At 45.7% G+C, this 16,807-nt stretch overlaps 1 protein-coding gene across 4 annotated transcripts in view; it reads right to left on the minus strand.

The window, feature by feature from the left end:
• Positions 1–4,034: 4,034 nt before the first annotated feature.
• Positions 4,035–16,807, minus strand: part of LOC148816777 (cell surface glycoprotein MUC18-like) — a 49,363-nt gene continuing 36,590 nt past the window's right edge. The window contains exons 3-17 of one of the 4 annotated variants that reach the window (XM_088939721.1): positions 16,575–16,788; positions 15,963–16,033; positions 15,316–15,403; positions 14,226–14,405; positions 13,243–13,370; positions 12,719–12,872; positions 12,186–12,301; positions 11,251–11,392; positions 10,982–11,109; positions 9,811–9,952; positions 9,111–9,149; positions 8,343–8,375; positions 6,512–6,638; positions 5,726–5,843; positions 4,035–5,282 (exon numbers count right to left, since the gene is read on the minus strand). In XM_088939721.1, coding sequence (XP_088795847.1) covers positions 5,253–5,282; positions 5,726–5,843; positions 6,512–6,638; positions 8,343–8,375; positions 9,111–9,149; positions 9,811–9,952; positions 10,982–11,109; positions 11,251–11,392; positions 12,186–12,301; positions 12,719–12,872; positions 13,243–13,370; positions 14,226–14,405; positions 15,316–15,403; positions 15,963–16,033; positions 16,575–16,788 — 1,710 coding nt within the window. In that variant the 3' untranslated portion in view covers positions 4,035–5,252. Of the gene's footprint in view, positions 5,288–5,725; positions 5,844–6,511; positions 6,639–8,342; positions 8,376–9,110; positions 9,150–9,810; positions 9,953–10,981; positions 11,110–11,250; positions 11,393–12,185; positions 12,302–12,718; positions 12,873–13,242; positions 13,371–14,225; positions 14,406–15,315; positions 15,404–15,962; positions 16,034–16,574; positions 16,789–16,807 lie in introns of all 4 variants that reach the window. The other 3 variants (XM_088939722.1, XM_088939723.1, XM_088939724.1) reach the window with 3 other exon arrangements.

Raw genomic sequence — 16,807 nt, forward strand, 5'->3', positions numbered from 1 at the left:
AGAATTCTCTCCAGAGCTGTTGACTGGTTGCACTGGTCCTGACACCAGCTGCTGTTTTTTTGTTTTGACACATTTCGGACCGGCAGCTGTATTTACGTATGTATTCCACTTGCATACCAAGAACAGTGGTCAGTTTACTCTACAGGCCCAGCTAGGATCTCAGCTCACGGTGCACAGCTCTTCTCCTCAAATTTTGTCAAAGGTCCCGTTTTTTGAAAGTGACTGATGCCAACGGAGACCCATAAGGGAGGATGCAACTCCTGCTGGTCGGATTATTCCAGTCTCCAGGTTCAAGGTTATGTCGATTAGCATTTCAGGGATGTTCAGCGCGTCTTAACCCAGTCTGCGTAGGAGTCCGGTCAAGGAGGGAAAGTCCAGCTCTCTCCGAGGAACTAGAGACACCACCCCCCGACCTGTTTCGCTTCTTTGTTTCTTTGTCGTATCGCTGTGGTGGTGGAGTTCAGTAGCAACATCTGTTTTGCTCTGTACATGTGCCAGAGAATTAACATAAAACTCTCTTTAAAAAATGTTCCCACATTCCCGTCCTCGACTTAGCGCTCGGTTCCTAGAGTAGCCTCTCGAACCCTGGAAAATCCTTTCCAAAGCCAGCACAAGTCCATGGGGCTACATTTGTTTGTTTGCTGCTGCTTCCTGTCTGGGTTTGGAATTTTGGGAACAATGGGCTTTGGAAGTACTGGGAATTTTTGGGGGAGTATTTTTTCCTGAAACTGAAGTTTTAATAGCTTTATAGAAGAAGGTTTAACTTCGTTTTTTTTTCCTCCTCGTTTAGCCAAGGATTTTCGACATTATCTTTGATCTCTCCGACGATGTTGTTTTCCTCCAGTTTCTCACGGCATGGAGTGGGAACTGGAAACTGGCGATTCAGGCGGTGTGAGGGCTACCCAGCCTCGCTGACTTTCCTCCGAAAAATCTCCAGGCTTGGAAGCAGGAAAAAGGCTCTCGTTGTGGCCCGTTTTGGCTTTTATTCTGAATTCTGGCTTCTGTGCACGACCGATCTCATCAACAAAGCAAGACTGGGCGCGGGCACTGCGTCTTTGGGTCACCGTTTTAATCGCAAACCGAAGGGAGCAGAATTGTGGAAGCTTTTCCGAAGATGGTTTTAAGGACGCTTCACGGTACAGATCGCCACATCCCAGAAACGTCCCTGGAAGGCCCAGGCTAGGAGATGGGACTACATCCTGGACGATTGCCCATTGCAATCGCTTGAAGGAGATCATGAACCCAGCCAGCGCCTCTTTTTTTTATTTATGAGAACCGAGGCGCCCAGAGGTGCCCCAGTCCAGAGTAGAACCCAGGACCTCAAAGCTGTGCTGCGGTAGCAGTGATAAAGCTTTAATTTCCAGGTTTTTTTTAAAAAAACAAGGAACTAAATGCGGCGTGTTTTTTTTAAGTCACGTTTATTTGGCATTGTTTTCTTTCAAAATAACAGTAAAAAATAACTACAAGCTTCAGGTTCACAAGTACATCTTAATTTACACACAGTAGCAAAAAAAAAACCATTAAAAATCAGAGGAAGAGGAAGATTTTAACAGTCGTTTACAGTTTTCAGAGGTTAGAAGAGCTCCAAAAAGGCATTTTGCTGAGGGCTGAGAAGGGAGACGCTGCTTTAATCATTTGTGAGGATTAAAAAAAAAAAACTCGGATGACCCGAAAGTGTAAAACCAATTAAGAACCGAAATTCTATAACTTTTTTCTTTTGGGTGCTATATGCGGTCCTTTTTAAAAAAACAAACAAACATTCAACTAGGTCTCACGCGTCAAGGAGAGAAAGGGGTTCACGGTTGCATCAAGGAACCACATGCAGGAATCCCTGAAGAATAAGAATTCAAAAAAGTAGAAGTGGGAAGGTCGCTATCATGTCGTTTTGAAATCCACACCAGCGCAATATTCCTCCGAGTCCTAGAATTGCAGTCAGCTCTTTAAAAGAATGCTTACAGTGATTCATCTGAGCTGTCAGCAGTATTTAAATAGCTTAACTTAATCAAAGAAAATTGAGTTCCCTTCTTTTCTTTCTTGTTCATTTCGTTTAGTAATGTAATTCAGGAGCTACTGGAGCCAACCTGAGGTCTGGAGATTGTTCTGTGGGGCTACAACAAACACGCTGTCTCCTTCTCCCAGCCTTGCATTTCTAGTCCTGAATGTGACATCGTTAACTTCGATATACCCAGCTAAAATAAAAAATAATCGAAACAAGGCACAGTATTTTTGTTTTGTCTCTCTTGACTCCCGCCTCCTGTCTCACGCTTGACTCGCACCTTTTAATGTTCACAGATTCACATCGGTTGCAGTCAAACCGTGTTTCGAAAAGCTCTTTTCGGGACAGCGTAGGCTAGGATGAAGCAGGGGCTGTCGGTGCTCTTTCCAGACCCCTGGAATGCTCCTTGTTTGATTCCGAAGTTTCCAAGGCAACCTCCACCCCTCCACTCCTCCCCCCACTGACATCCAGCAGCTGTTGTATTGTGTCTGTCTGTCTTTGCAGGATTAAATGCCTGTTACATACAGTACCTTGACTCTTCCCACCTCCTCATAGCCTAGTGTGCTGTTATGGACCAAGGCTGTGTTTTAGAAGTGAAAAGGTTTGACTATAAATTATCCAGTGAGTAGTCTTAAGGTGCCCAACAGTCAAACACCATTTTAAGTTAACACATTAAAATAAACAAAACAAATGAAAGTAACAGCAGTGTAAGAAAGAAGATGCTAATTTTCTCTTTCTGTGAGTTTATATTTATTACTAGGAAAATGCTGCTTTGGCCCAAGTCAGACTGTTGTGTCTTTCCTTCAGATGCTGTGCTTTAAAAGTACATAAACAGTAATTTACACAAACTGGCATCCGGCACACAGTGCTGAGCTACTGAACACTACAGCCCAGTTACCCAACGCTGAGCAACTGAACACTGTGCGTCAGCCTTCAGCACTGACCGACTAAACATACTGTAATTCGGCACTAAGTGGTAAGCTGCTGAACGCTGCGTTCCACTACTCGGCACTAAGCTACTGAACACTGCAGCCCAGCACTCAGCATTGCAGACTTGCAGTAAAACACTAAGCTCTACACCTACTGCGAAGCTAAACACTTAAAAGGTCACTCAAAATGACCCAAGACAACACATTTAACAGTGTTTCATTTCCAAAACAGCTCTGTGTCCTGGGTTCACGATCATTTTCTTCTAACACAAAATCAGGGACCAAAACATTTCAGCGTGACTCATGTCATGTCTCATGCCCTGCACTTGGAAGATAACAATCTAGGAGGAGGCGCTAACATTTAACAAACGCCACACAAGCACCTCTCAGTCTGCTGAACCATCAGCTAGTCTACATTTCTACATCACAATTATTTACAAACAGTGCAAGAGCTCGACAGTAGTTCACAGGAAACGCTCTCTACTCTGTGTGAACAAGGGAGACGGAGTGTAAAAGTATCTGGTCTGTCTCTCCCCTTGCTAGACCTCCAGTTAGAGGGAGCACTGAGGACTCAGTTCAGCCCACCGAGGAAGGAGGTGAACCTTCATTTTCACACCCTGCCCCGAAACTTGGAAACCCTGTAATCTTTCTACAGAAATCCCTCCCGCCTCCAAATCCCCGTTTTTCCCTCTTGAAATTCCCGGCAACCGTGAACTACAAAACACAACTGAAAGAAGGTTGAGGGACCTGGAAATTTCTCTCCACTTTCCATGTGCTGCTGAGAGGTGAGGGAATTATTTCCACCCTTTCTGCCATGTTTCAGGTGTTCCCACTCGGCTGAGGCTACAGATCCCAGGCATCCTCTCTGCAGTGGAAGCCATAGCTGTAGCCGAAGTCTAACTATTGGCATTTGTGTAGCACTTGACATTGTCTTGTTAATTAGGCAGCACTGTTTTTGCATACCAGTGTTGCACTAAGAAACCCAGGTCTTCCATTCATTCCATTGCAGAGTCAAGTGTCCAGAGAAGACCCCTGATCACCTGCAATGCTATCTCAGGTTTAGATTGCGTTTTTACTGCTCTTAGTGAGGCGACTGTTTGGTCTTTGTGCCCGTTTGCTGCTTTGTTATTAACACAGGACCTCAGAGCAAATCAATAGAAGAGGATTGGAGAGACCCGAAATGAATTCATTTTTACGAAGCTCGGGAAAGACGTATCGGGCATAAGGAAACAAAGCCATACCCGAGACCCATAACGTTTTTTTTTCCTCCCATGTAGCAAAGTAAAACGTCCGCAAAAAAAAAAAACCAGGAGGCACTTATTTACGCTCAGTCTTCATGTACCCCACCTTGCCCAAGCCATGCTGCTGCAGTTTCGAAGTGACTTGGAATGAGTATATTAGGGATGGAACAGCCCTTCCCTCATCTACCTCCTTAAGGATGTTCCCGTTCTTGCAGGTGATATTTTCAGTGCATTTCGTTCACATGCTGCGTGCCCAAGCATGATTCGGTGATAATGTGTCCGAGCCAAAAAGGAGCCTGATATTCTGTTGCGTCGTCGATCTCAGCCAAAACCAAAACGTGAGGGTTTCATGAACAGGATCCTTCGGTTTGCTTGTGCGTTCTTAACAAGCCATGCAGTTGGCAGCCAAACGAACAAGGCACGGGCTGTAAGATATGTAAGAGATCTGAAAGCTAAGGGCTAAAACTAGGGGGCCTACTGGTATGAGAGACACCAGTCTAGCCCAGTGGTCTGTGCATCACTCTGTAAGGATGGAGCTCGCAGTATCTCAGTGTTGTGTTAGCGCTAGGGTTCGGGTTAGGGGCATTCTATCGATTCTTCTTTCGAAAAGGGAAAGCTAAAACGTCAAAAAAGAAATTGCGTTAAACACAGTGGAAACTGCTGTGATTGAAGTACCGGTGCCATTTCTGTTTTAAAGTCGTTTTGTCGTAAAGTTGTTTTAAATACTATATATCACAAACGCCACGCACAACAAAAATAAACATCATTTACACCCATTGCCTGGAATGGCAATGGAAATAAAAAAAAAAGACAAAGTATTAAAAAAAAAGGGATCTTCAACTGAAAAATGAACGTTTTCGTCTCCGAGAGAAGTTTTAGTCGCCCCCATCTGGGATTCGTTTCCGAATGTCCCTCTCTGAAAGGGGCCGTCTTGAGCTGTGACTAGCTGTGTGGGGACGGGATTCTAAAAGGGCTCATGAAGGTATCTACGGGAGGATCTGCTTCGCTAAAATGACACCTTGCGCAAAACTCGAAGGAGGAGCAAGCGATTTTCCGTCTCTTTTACACCCTTTTCCGATCCGGGCCTCAGTTCCGCAGGTCGATGTATTTCTCGCACTTTACTCCAGAAGAAAAACAAAGAGAAGAGAAAGAAACAGGAGAACGTAAACAGCCCGAAGGGAGATATTGCAGGGTGACATATTTAAGGTGAGGCTACATCGCTTATCCCAGCACTCATAGAGCTGGAAAGTCGACCTCAAGTGCTGCAATTCTGTAACATGCCTGCAGAAGCTCTGTGTTTTGCAATGCAGTCCAGTACATAGGAAGACATTGCTGTTGAAGCCCAATATATAAATATTGTGGAATCTGCAACTATCAAGATATTGGTAGGGCCCTAGTACAGAGATATTTTCCTCTACTGATTTGATAAAGTACTAATCTCTGTCGGAATGACCACTTTTACTCTGCAAATTCCTTTCCAACAAAAGCAACATGAAACAGATCAGTGAAGCCCTTAAGCTTCAAAGCCGTTGATTTTTGATTTGAGCTTCTATAGTTACCTGGTCACTGGGGGGTTTCTTTTCACCATTGACTCCCTGTAGCAGCACTGTCTCCTCAGCTGGCTTTTCTGCCTTCATCTCCACAACGATGTCGTCCTTCGTGGTTTTTTCCTTTGTGCTGAGGAGGAACACGCTCACTGTTACCACCAGCACCATTAACCCAAGAAACACACAGCTGCTGCTACTACATTGACAACACCAACCTTTTTCCTGCTCCTAATCCTCAGCCTTGCTCTCAGCTGGACCTTAAAGCCCTAAAACTGCACCTTGAGCACCTGTCATCCCTCACCCCAACACACACTCACCAACCTTTCCAGCATCCCCACTTCATAAACATACTCGCTTTCTGCTCGGCCTACGTTTTCCACAACATTCTCCTCTTACCCAACACCCACCCATAAACTACACCCAAACCCTAAATTGTTGACTTGTGCTGCAGGCCGAGCATCAAAACAAAGCCTTTGCTTGATCATTTCCCCGTCTACCCTAGTGTCAGCTGGGATCTGTCAATTAAAAAGCAGTTCCGTTATATTTTTTTGGGATTTCTTAATCAAGATTTGCCCTTGCTTTATCCTTTTTTTACGTATGATCCCCATAACCACCTAAAAATGGTCTTCCTTTGTTGGCCTTGTTGAATCTGTGCTCCCGATCTACCAGTGACTGCATTATGATACAGTATCTATAGAAATGGTATTGTTTCCTGTTTCTATTGTAACCCATCATGAGCCTATGCTCACCCTTAATGGGAGATTACGTTAAAGTCCTGAATGTCTGAAGGAGACTCACATGTCCTGCTTGCCCGAGCGGCCACAGGGGATCCTGCCCTTCTTGTACAGGAAGTAGAGGACACTGCCCAGGATGGCGAGGAGGAGGATACACACGATGATGACCGCGATGATGACGCCACTGCCCTCTAGAGGAGAGGAAGGAAAGTGCAGCAGGGGTAAATTTCTTCCATCATCTGAAGGTCTGGTGTTCGCTGTGCTTTTTTCACCATGCACATCGAACTGCAGTACCCTGGAGCGATGAATTTTTTGCTTCCATCTACAAATGTATTTCTGCTGATGAGCCTGAAAATCCAGTTGTGCTCTAGATGCAGCCCTGTAGAGCTAGTGGCGAGGTCTCTGGACTCAGTAGCGTGTGGGATCAAAACCCAGGTGGGGCTCCTGAGTCATTCTCTTGAGCGAGGTGCCTCATTCCAGAGTGTTTCAGCCAAATCCTCAGCTTTGTAAGCAAACGATCATCGATTGAGAATTTGTTGTCATTTTGACATTGTCTGGTTAACTAATCATTTTCAGAGTTGAAATTTAACAGGTGGAGGTGAAGGAATTTGTTTTCCACTCTTACTAGAAAACGGATTATGGAATATCTCCACCTCTGACCTCTGAACACTGGTGAAGGTCCCACAGATCCAGAAATATCACCCTTTTGTTGCTCCACATTCTTGCTATTTGAACACGAGAATTCGCCATGCTCTATAATGTTATTGACGAACAGTTCAGAGACAGGTTATACAAATGCAGCAGTTTATTTATCTGAGCAAATCTTTTGTCCTTTTTTATTGACTTTTTTCACTGCCTTGGAGTAGTCACCAGCATTTCATCATTTCAGAGCACTTTAGTTTGGGGGGGGGGGGAACTGAAAGGCTCATGTGACGAAATTGGGCAAACACGTTTTGGTTCCGTTCACTGCAAGAAGGCAGCGCAGGTCTGCTCAGATGAATAAAACCTGCCCCGTGCTGGAATACCATCGGGTTGACCCCAGTGTGAACTGAAGCTGCAACAACAACAAGTCCGTGCAGTCTGTAATCTCTGATGGAGCCTGCTGTGTCAGAACATTGCTTTCATATTCCAAAGTAATCGAGTATTTGTGTTCTGTGCTTTTTTCCAATTAGAAGATTCAGTGCTCTGCAAATGGGGGTGAAACCTCTATTTAAAAGCAAAAGCTTAGTTCTTTCTTCTGCATTCTCTGCAGCGCCAATGCAGTATCGTGCTCTGTGCCCCTGTTGTTCAGTTACCCTGAGGTTTACCAGAGATTAAAGACTGCAGTTCAGCCTGTCACAGGGGCTTGAGCTAGGAAGGCAGCCTGGGAGGGCAGAGCTGCTGAGTGCAGCACAAGCTGTTTTCGCACTCCTCCATCAAATTTCCCTGAGCGCTGTCCGAGCTGACTCGGGATTTTCGCTGCGTTTCTCCTCAGCCGGCTTTTCCGTTTTGTTTTTGTTTTTTTTACCACATTTGAAACGCAGCAAAGGGGAATGAAAATAGGCAGATTTTCAAGATACGTTGTTGTTTTTTTCTTTGTAAAGAATGACTTGGGTCTCCACTGAGGGTTCAGTGCAGGAGCAGGGCCTGGGGGCAAGGCGCTTTTGTTTGCGACGCTGTGGAGCGCGTCCAGGGGGGACAGAGCTGCCCTGGGGGTTTCATTTTTCAGACCGTGCTCTGGCTGTGAAGACTCGAGTGCTGCTGCAGACACACCCGGAGGCTCTGTAGAGGAGGAGCCGAGCAAGACAGGTGCGCTTTAGGTTAGATGTAGCCGTGCATGCTCACAGTGGGAGGGTGGGAATGAGTTGGGGTGGGGGTGAAGCTGAGAATAGGGAGCATTTTTGCGCAGCACAAACCTTTTTTCACAATCTTCTCTCTGGATTTTGTGACTAGAACAAACCAGAGGGAAATAACATTTTTAAGAAGTCATTCGTTCCAAGTGCCATTACTCTTTCAAACTCCAATGTATGAGCCTCTTCCCAGCACTGTATTGACAGCCTATACACCTGTGTCACACCTGAACCCTATGTTTTTTTTGTACTGCTATACTGAATTGTCAGTTATATTGCACTGATTGCATACATCTTGTAAGATCCACTGAAGGTTTTAGGTATCCTGCATGACACTCTTGTCATTGTTGTCTCAATGAGGCCAAAGGAAAATTTCAATCAAGTAGATTCTGACTCTGATTCTAGACTGACTTGAGATCAACTAAACTAAAGCTTTTTGATTAGGGGCTTTCATGGCACTTAAACATCTAATACCTGTCACTTTACCATTAAGAAAATATTTTTTATGAAAGCGGTCTTGGTTAATAGGAACCATACGTTTAATATGAGCTACCTTCTACTGGTTTTCAGCTATACTGTGTTGCAACATGTTCCTGGTGAGGTGCTTTCGTACAGGACAGTGCTCGATGTAGAGACTGTGAAAAAATCATTAGGAATTCATTTGCATTTTTTACTTTATATTAATCATGGCTTTCATCGCTCGGTGACTAATGATCATCACGATCAAGATGAAGAGTCTTGTGGAGTCTGGAACACATGACCTCCAGGTCAAGAGGTAGGAAAATGATTCTTTTGCTTGTGTATTGAAGTCAGACAGTAAAAGCTGAAACTCACCAGTGGTGGATGGAGCAGTAGAGGTAGTTACCAGAGGAGCTGGAATACAAAAAGTGAGATTTATTACCATCACAGCAAATCACTGCTGCTGTATCTGTTCCTTGTCTTGACACCAGGGAAAATAGGGCTTACACAATCACTTGTAATTGCAAACTATACACAGTGGGTATTTCTGATGGTCACAAATCAGGCTCTTAAGGGCAACCGTTCATTGTTAAGTTGTTGGTGATCTTTCTAAAGCAGCCAGCACTTTTATCTTTACGACACTCGCAAATATTGCCTTATAAAGCCGGGTGAGTCTGCAAATCCGGAGCTGAAATCAACTTTGAAGAGCCTGGCTGCGTGAGAGCCGGTCAGATTGGAGGGAAAAAAAGAGGCGCAGGGATTTTGTTCTTCAGTGCTGCGCATCAGAACATCCCTCCGTGAGTTGCTCGCTAGAGGAAGTTTACCAAGGGAAAAATGTTCTCCCCCTGGGTGTGGGAAATGAAAACCATGCCAAGCTGGTTTCCTTTTCCAGAAGCAGGCGCTCAATGCAATATGGGCTACAGAGCGTCTGCAAGTCTTTGTTTGTCCAAACGTCCGAGCTTCTGGTGTCGGTGGCTGTACACTATATTACACAGGCATCACCGGAGATAAACTAGCCCAAATGTCACCACCAATGTGCAAATGACCTCCTGCTCACAGCAAGACTGGCACTCACTGGCTGAGATGGCGAAGGGATGCTCTTCGAAGCCGGCCTCGTTCGAGGCGTTGCAAGCCGCCTTGAGGCCGGAGGTCACCCTGACGGTCACCACACTGACCACATGCTGCTCACCCGCGTGGCTGAACACCTCCCGCCAGTCCTGAAACACACAGCCAAGAGTTACTGCTTCCTCTGCCCATCTGGGAAACGTCTCTCATTTCAACAGATCTGCTCCGGCTCCCCGAGAGTTAAGGCCGACAAAGGAACATTTGAGATGCCCAGAAAATAATCAGAGGAGTGCAGTTTTCAAGAGCACAGGAGAACAAACTAATTAGCGAAAGGCCAGATATGTACATCAATACCAAGACTGGAAAAAAAACACGCAGGAACAAGAGGAAACACAAATGTGTTCAAAGAAGAACAGAGAGTAGGGACTGATGTGCCTGACACTGGGTGAGAAGCAGCTTTTTAAGCATAGAGAGGAGATATTGGCTAATGTGGCTTCTGAGAAAATGCCGAAATAGTTTTAAGGCTGCCGTCATGGACTGGGGTGTGAGTTTGTCACCTGCTTAGGTGTTCCGCAACAGAGACAAGGCACCTCTGAACCCTGAGTATGAGTCTCCTGGCACTGAATATTACTAATTTGCTATTTCTGATTACAACCAAGCTAGGGCCAAACCCTTTTTTTGGGGGATCAACTGTGTTTAAAAAGTGAGTATCCTCTAAGTACGTTCTTAATACTTCATCATCATAACAAAAACAGGGGTCACTTTGGTTTCCAAGCAATTGGACCACGACGGAAGAGTTGAGTGGACAACTGAGGACAGTCTCAGTCTTGAAGTGACTCAACACGAGGTCAGTTGGGTCTCTGGAGGACAGGCCATGGGATGTGGCGCAGAAGACAAAAATGATGTGAGAGGAGGGTAAGAGATGGGGAATGGAGAGTGGAGGGGAACGAGAAGAGAGAAAAACCGAATTTACGCAAAGGTTAAAACCTTCCCTGGCATTTCAGTGACAGCAAGGAAGCAATTCAACACATAGTCAAGGGTCATTTACAAAACTTTACTGAAACTGTTGTGCTGGAGACTAGGTCATTGAATTAGAACAACTCATAACTGTATTTGCTGTTCTAAAATTCCCTCTTAACTCTGTCCCATCATCCCCTGATGTTTCCTTGCTCTGCAGGTACCTGAGTGCCAGATATAACCCAGTGGATTTTGGGCTGGGGGTACGCGCGGGCTTCACACGTGAGGTTCACAAACTTTCCCACAGTTTCCTCTATCTCGGTCTCAGGACGCATGTTCAGCCTCGGTATTCCTGACAAGAAAAAACAATGTGGAACATCATCCTCCGCGCCACTCTTAATGCACTGAACTACGATCTCTATCCCACACCAGAGCGGTCGCCATTCCTGGATGTTGAGCTGCGGTCTCCAGCTGTGAGCCTGCGTGCACTCACCCTGCACAAGCACCATCAGCGAAGCACTCTTCTCCAGCCCAGGCAGCTCCGCCACGCTGACCTCACAGACGTACTCTCCCGCTGTGTCTAAGGTAGCCTCCGTCAGGGTCAGTGTGTTGCCCGCTGAGATGGACTCCCCCTTCTAGACCAGCAAAGAAAGAAAGAGGCCATCGGACTCTTTTCTCCAAAGGGCAATTTATTGGCCAGCAGCTCACAGGTGTGAGCCTGGCCAGCTGCTGCTGGAAGAGGTGTTAGTGGGACCAGTAGGGGGCGCTCACCCTGTGGTCTCTGTGGGTGCTAATGCCCCAGTATAGTGATAGGGACACTATACTGTAAAAAAGGCGCCGTCCTTCGCATGAGACGTAAAACCGAAGTCCTGACTCTCTGTGGTCATTAAAAATACCTGGGTGTTTCTTGAAAAGAGTAGGGGTGTAACCCCGGTGTTCAGGCCAAATTTCCCATTGGCCTTTACCCATCATGGCCTCCCAATAATCCCCATCTCTGAACTGGCTTCATCACTCTGCTCTCCTCCCCACTGATAGCTGGTGTGTGGTGAGTGTACCGGCGCACTATGGCTGCTGTCACATCATCCAGGTGAGGCTGAACACTGGTGGTGGTGGAGGGGATCTCCATTACCTGTAAAGCGCTTTGAATGGACTGTCCAGAAAAGCGCTGTATAAATGTGAGCAATTATTATTAAATTACAGAGTAGACTCCACTGGACCATGACCCTGTAGGATAAGAGTTGGAGTCTGTTTTCGAAAAAGAGGAGCCCCAAAAGCCAGTGATGCCCCAAGTCATGGAAACCCCATTTCGACCTCTGAGAGAGATAGAATTCCTCCTGGAATCGGCTGCCATTGTTGTCTGGGAATCTGAACATTATTGGACACCTGGCTCACAGGAGCCTGATGTGGGCTCTGTCTCCATCTTCTTACCTTCTTCCACACAACCTGGGTTTTCAGAGAAGACAGGGCATTGCAGGACACCATCAGACTGTCTCCCTCCGCAGTGATAACAGTGTCTGAGGGTTTCAACACAACAGGGTCCAGATCTGCAGAGAGACACAATGCACAGTCCAGTTCAAAGTCAGCCCGCTTGAAAAGCCTACTTCAGATCTGACTCACAAAGCATAGCCTTCACCCATTTTGCTGCAAAGCCTCAAGACCCTTTGTCTTTTAACGAATCTGTTTATCAAGCTATGAAACTCTGAAACTCAAAAGTGCCTCTGAGTAAGGGTATCCGGTACCAACGTTACTCACTGGCTGCAATGTGCGTTTGGTGACTGGATCTGTGGACAAATAAGAAAACACTTTGTGTTGTAGGTAACAATGGCAATTCCTTGTCTGTCTGTGGGAATCTGAAATGAGCTCCCCAGACATGTTGTCCAGAAATGACTGGCCCCCTCTCGATTCCACATTACGATGTTCTTTGATGTACTGGGCAGGAGTGTTCATCCATTCTCACTCACAGTGGACAAAGATCTCCAGGTTTGCTGTGAGCTCTTCAAATGTGTCCAGGTCCAGGGTCTTGCATTGGTAAAGTCCACTGTCTGTCCGAGCCACTTCCTCCAGGGTCAACAGGTCAGACTGAGAATTCAGTTCGGTCTCCTCAGTAGACGTTGACTGACAGAAACAAAAGATTGTTCAGATTTTGTGCTCAAGGATGGAAGTAAGAGCATGCACAGGCAGACAGAGATTGGAAAGTCAATTTTTATATTTTTGTAAATGCCAAATGTTTTTTTTACATTATGAGATTATCTTGTGTCCTATGTCTCCTCCACCACCACCACTAAAAGAAACAAAGCAGATGGTTTTAGATCTGTGTCTGGTTTCCTGGACAGTTTTCTGAGAGGGAATACGAAAGCTGAAAATCCAACAAAAAAAATCCAACACATTTTTTAAAGAAAGTTTAAAGGTTTTGTTTATGCTTTGTCAAAATAAATAAAGGAGGGGTGAGTTGTCAGGCTGGAGGGTTTAGGGATTGGGTTCTTACCCCGATTGAATAAAATGTGTACTGTGGGGGTGGGTTTCCGTCACCACGGCAATGCAGCTTCACAGTGTCACCTTCTTTAATCAGTCCCTGAGGGGACTCACGCACCAGCTCCACCTTGGTGGTTGGGTCTGTGGACAAGAAGGTTAGCGTCTTTAGAAAGCTGGGCCTCTATATCCTATCCACTGACGTCCCTTTCTGGTTCCTGGCTCTACAAGAAACTCACTCGGGCAACTCCTGAGAAGGCCCAGCTTAGTCGGCAGTGCAGTCCTTTTAAAAAGAGCAGAAATTACTCTTAAAAAATTCAACAAAACTTTTCTAACATGGGAAGGGGCACTCAGAAGTGCCTTTCTTTGCCTCGCTCAATAAAAAAGAGTAGATGGCATTCTCCTGTTTGTCACCATGCAACCAAGGTGACGAGTATAGAATATGTCACTCTGGTAACATGAAATTATGTCAAAACTAAAGATGTGTGAAGAATGAAAATAATATTACTTTATATACTTTCTCTGAAAGAGACTTCCCACTGAGATCCACTTTTTCTGTTCACTGCAGCTCTCACAATGTCATTCGTAAAACTAGTGGTCTGAACTCTGGTATCCTGGCTGAGGTCCATCATTCAGAACACTGGCAGAGGTAGTGTGTGTACGAGAGCCAAAATATTACAAATCTATATGTTCTGTGAGGAATTATTGACTGTCGACCATCAACATTGCAAATTAGATCATCTTCTGTCCTCTGATTAGTTACTCTTTTCTGTGATGTATTATTGAGTGTCTGGTAGAAAACCTCAGTCCATCCTACATCAGCTCATATACAGTACCTCATCTCTCTATAGAGCTACAGAGCGAGGCCATTGCTTAGCTTAGTGTGTTCCCTTGTCAATTTCACTGACTGCTCTGGTGAAAACCACTATGCATGTGCAAGTACAGCTTCTACAGAGATTCACAAAGGCAGGGACCGTGCGGAGGAGATGGGGGGCTCACAGTGCACGGTGATGTTGATGCGCTCTGATTCGACCATCTTAAGACTTCCTGGGGCAGAGTAGGTGACCTCGCAATAGAAGGTGGCGTCTTTGTCTTCCTTGGAGACTTTGTAGAGCAGGCTGCTCTTCACCGAGAAGAGTTCATTGGACTCCTTGGTCACTCGTGGCACCACTGTCATCTCTAAACACACAGAGCCACATGTCAGCCTCTTCGTCTTGCACAACAGCACATACACACAGAAGCACATTCTTCACCTCGCACTAGAGCGCACACACAGCACGCTGAGCACTGTGAGAAAACAGCACCTTCATCTCCGACGACAGCGCGCACACAACACACAATGAAGAAACACATCCTTCATCTTGTACATCAGTACAGACACTACACAGATTACAGCTTCCTCGTCTCTGACAAGGGACACACAGCACACAACAAGAAACACATCCTTCATCTCGCACAAAACAGCATAGACAGACAGCCAGAAAACAGCTCCTTCATCTCTGATACACTGTCCTAAGCATGCACTTGGTCAATACACAATATCTAAAATAAAATCTCATCTTTAGTTGAGCTTTGGCCATAGGTGACAGGATTGATGCGTATCTGGGTGTGGAGCTAGAAAATGCCTTTATAAATTGTGCTTTATGATACTGGATGTGCACTAAATGTATTAGGATTAGGAATCCCCACCAGATGGTGTCTTGGGCTCCTGCAAGCAGCAATGATGACATATTTGTATCCCAACCTCAATACCATCCTTCTAGAGCGACTGTCTTCAGTGGAGTGTGTATTATTATGGTTGTGTGATGTAGTTTACAGGCAGTGACGCTACTCACAATTAGGGGCAGTACATTCACAGCCAGTCTATATATACAGTATGTGTGTACTTCAATACATAGAAACGTAATTGAGTTATTCAGCATGGAAAATCAAATTAGTACTCTGTTTGCATCTGACGTTAATGTAATATAGATTGACTTGAGAGTGTTCAGACGTAACCATACTGCTGCAGTACAGCTCAGACTATTACATAGCCAAAGTGCAATATTATTATTACTGGTGAAAGCATCCGTTTCAGCCCTGTACTCACGGTTCTCATGTGGGTGCAGGGGAGAGTGATTGCGGTACCAGGTGACGTTGGGCTGGGGGTAGCCATTCCTGACTTCACAGGACGCGATCTGCACAGAGGAGCACAGCACAGGTGGGGTGAGTAGTTTTTAATGCGTCTCTCCAGCACGTGTGTGAAACACCCAGAGACCCACACTGACCCACTGACTGAATGCCAGCTATAACCAACTCCCTCCCCAATAAAAAACCTTCAGTGTTCCTGCACACGTGCTGGTCAGCAACACGTTCTTTCAAAGAAACATTTACTGGAGTCGAACACCAATGTAACATTTAAAAATACCAAAAGGGTTTCCTGTCAGATAGTCTGCATGAATCACAAGGCCATCCCTTCCCAGACTGGGACAGGACGGAGATTACAATGCCCCTTGACAGAGCTAATCACATAGGCAAATCTCTGCATAGCTGTGGTGCAAGACCTTATTGGTCCGCTGTACAATTCTCTTTACCACAACACTGAATTTGCTGGGAATAACAAAATAAGCCAAATCCTGGAAACCTGGGTCAAACAGTCGTTCCTGAATTAATGCTCTTCTTCTATGACACCTAGAAAAGATGTGGCTTAAAGTATGAGGAAGACAGTGCCTGAGGTGCACAGGAGAGATCTCTAACCTCTGACTGTTCGTCACTGGTGACGGAGAACCCAGAGTGGCTGCCCTCAATCACAGGGAACTCCGGAGTCACTGCAGAAAGAGCCCAGAGACGGCACTGAGCGAGGTCAGGGGACAGAGGAACAGTGACATCACCACAGACGAGCCCTGATTACATCACCGCAGGTAAGCACTGATTACATCGCCGCAGGTGAGCACTGATTGCATCACCCTTGGGGCGGAGCTGAGGGATGCAATGATTACAGCATGATACACAGAACTACAGATGGCATCGCTAAGGAGTAGATCTCTGTCGCGTGAAGAGTGTCAGCTTCAATAACATGAATTGAGCAACCCAACAAGAATCAGAAAAAGGACACACACTCTCTGCTCTGTAATAATTTATTATAAGCTGTCAGTCGCTTCTGTTCAATTCAGAACATTAAAAAGTTGAAAACATATGCTATTTGGTATGCACTGATATTATAACTGATGAACTCAGTCATCAAGTGCTTGATGTTTTCGTTGGGAAACAAGGTCCCTTTTCATGTGATACGTTTTCAGGATGCGTCCTCTTCGTTTTTGGGTTTTTAATAGAACAAGCTGCCTCTTGAGGTCTAAGACCTCCTCTTACCGTAGACCTTCAGCTCGGTCCTGTTCTCCCCCTTGCCAGCTGACATGCCCCCGACCTGGCAGATGAAGTCGCGGGCGTCCCTGAGCTGCACGTTGGCGATGGTGAGGGTGTAGTCGTCGCCGATGCTGATGCGGCCTGTGTACCCTGTGCCGTTGTCCGCGACGCTGACATTCCTGTCCTTGAAATATATCCGTTCCCGGCTGCTGCTCCCCCGCTGTGGAACAACGTGGTGT

This window comes from Atractosteus spatula, chromosome 22 (genome assembly GCF_055471065.1).
Source record: "Atractosteus spatula isolate fAtrSpa1 chromosome 22, fAtrSpa1.hap1, whole genome shotgun sequence".
Classification (NCBI taxonomy): Eukaryota; Metazoa; Chordata; class Actinopteri; order Semionotiformes; family Lepisosteidae; genus Atractosteus; species Atractosteus spatula.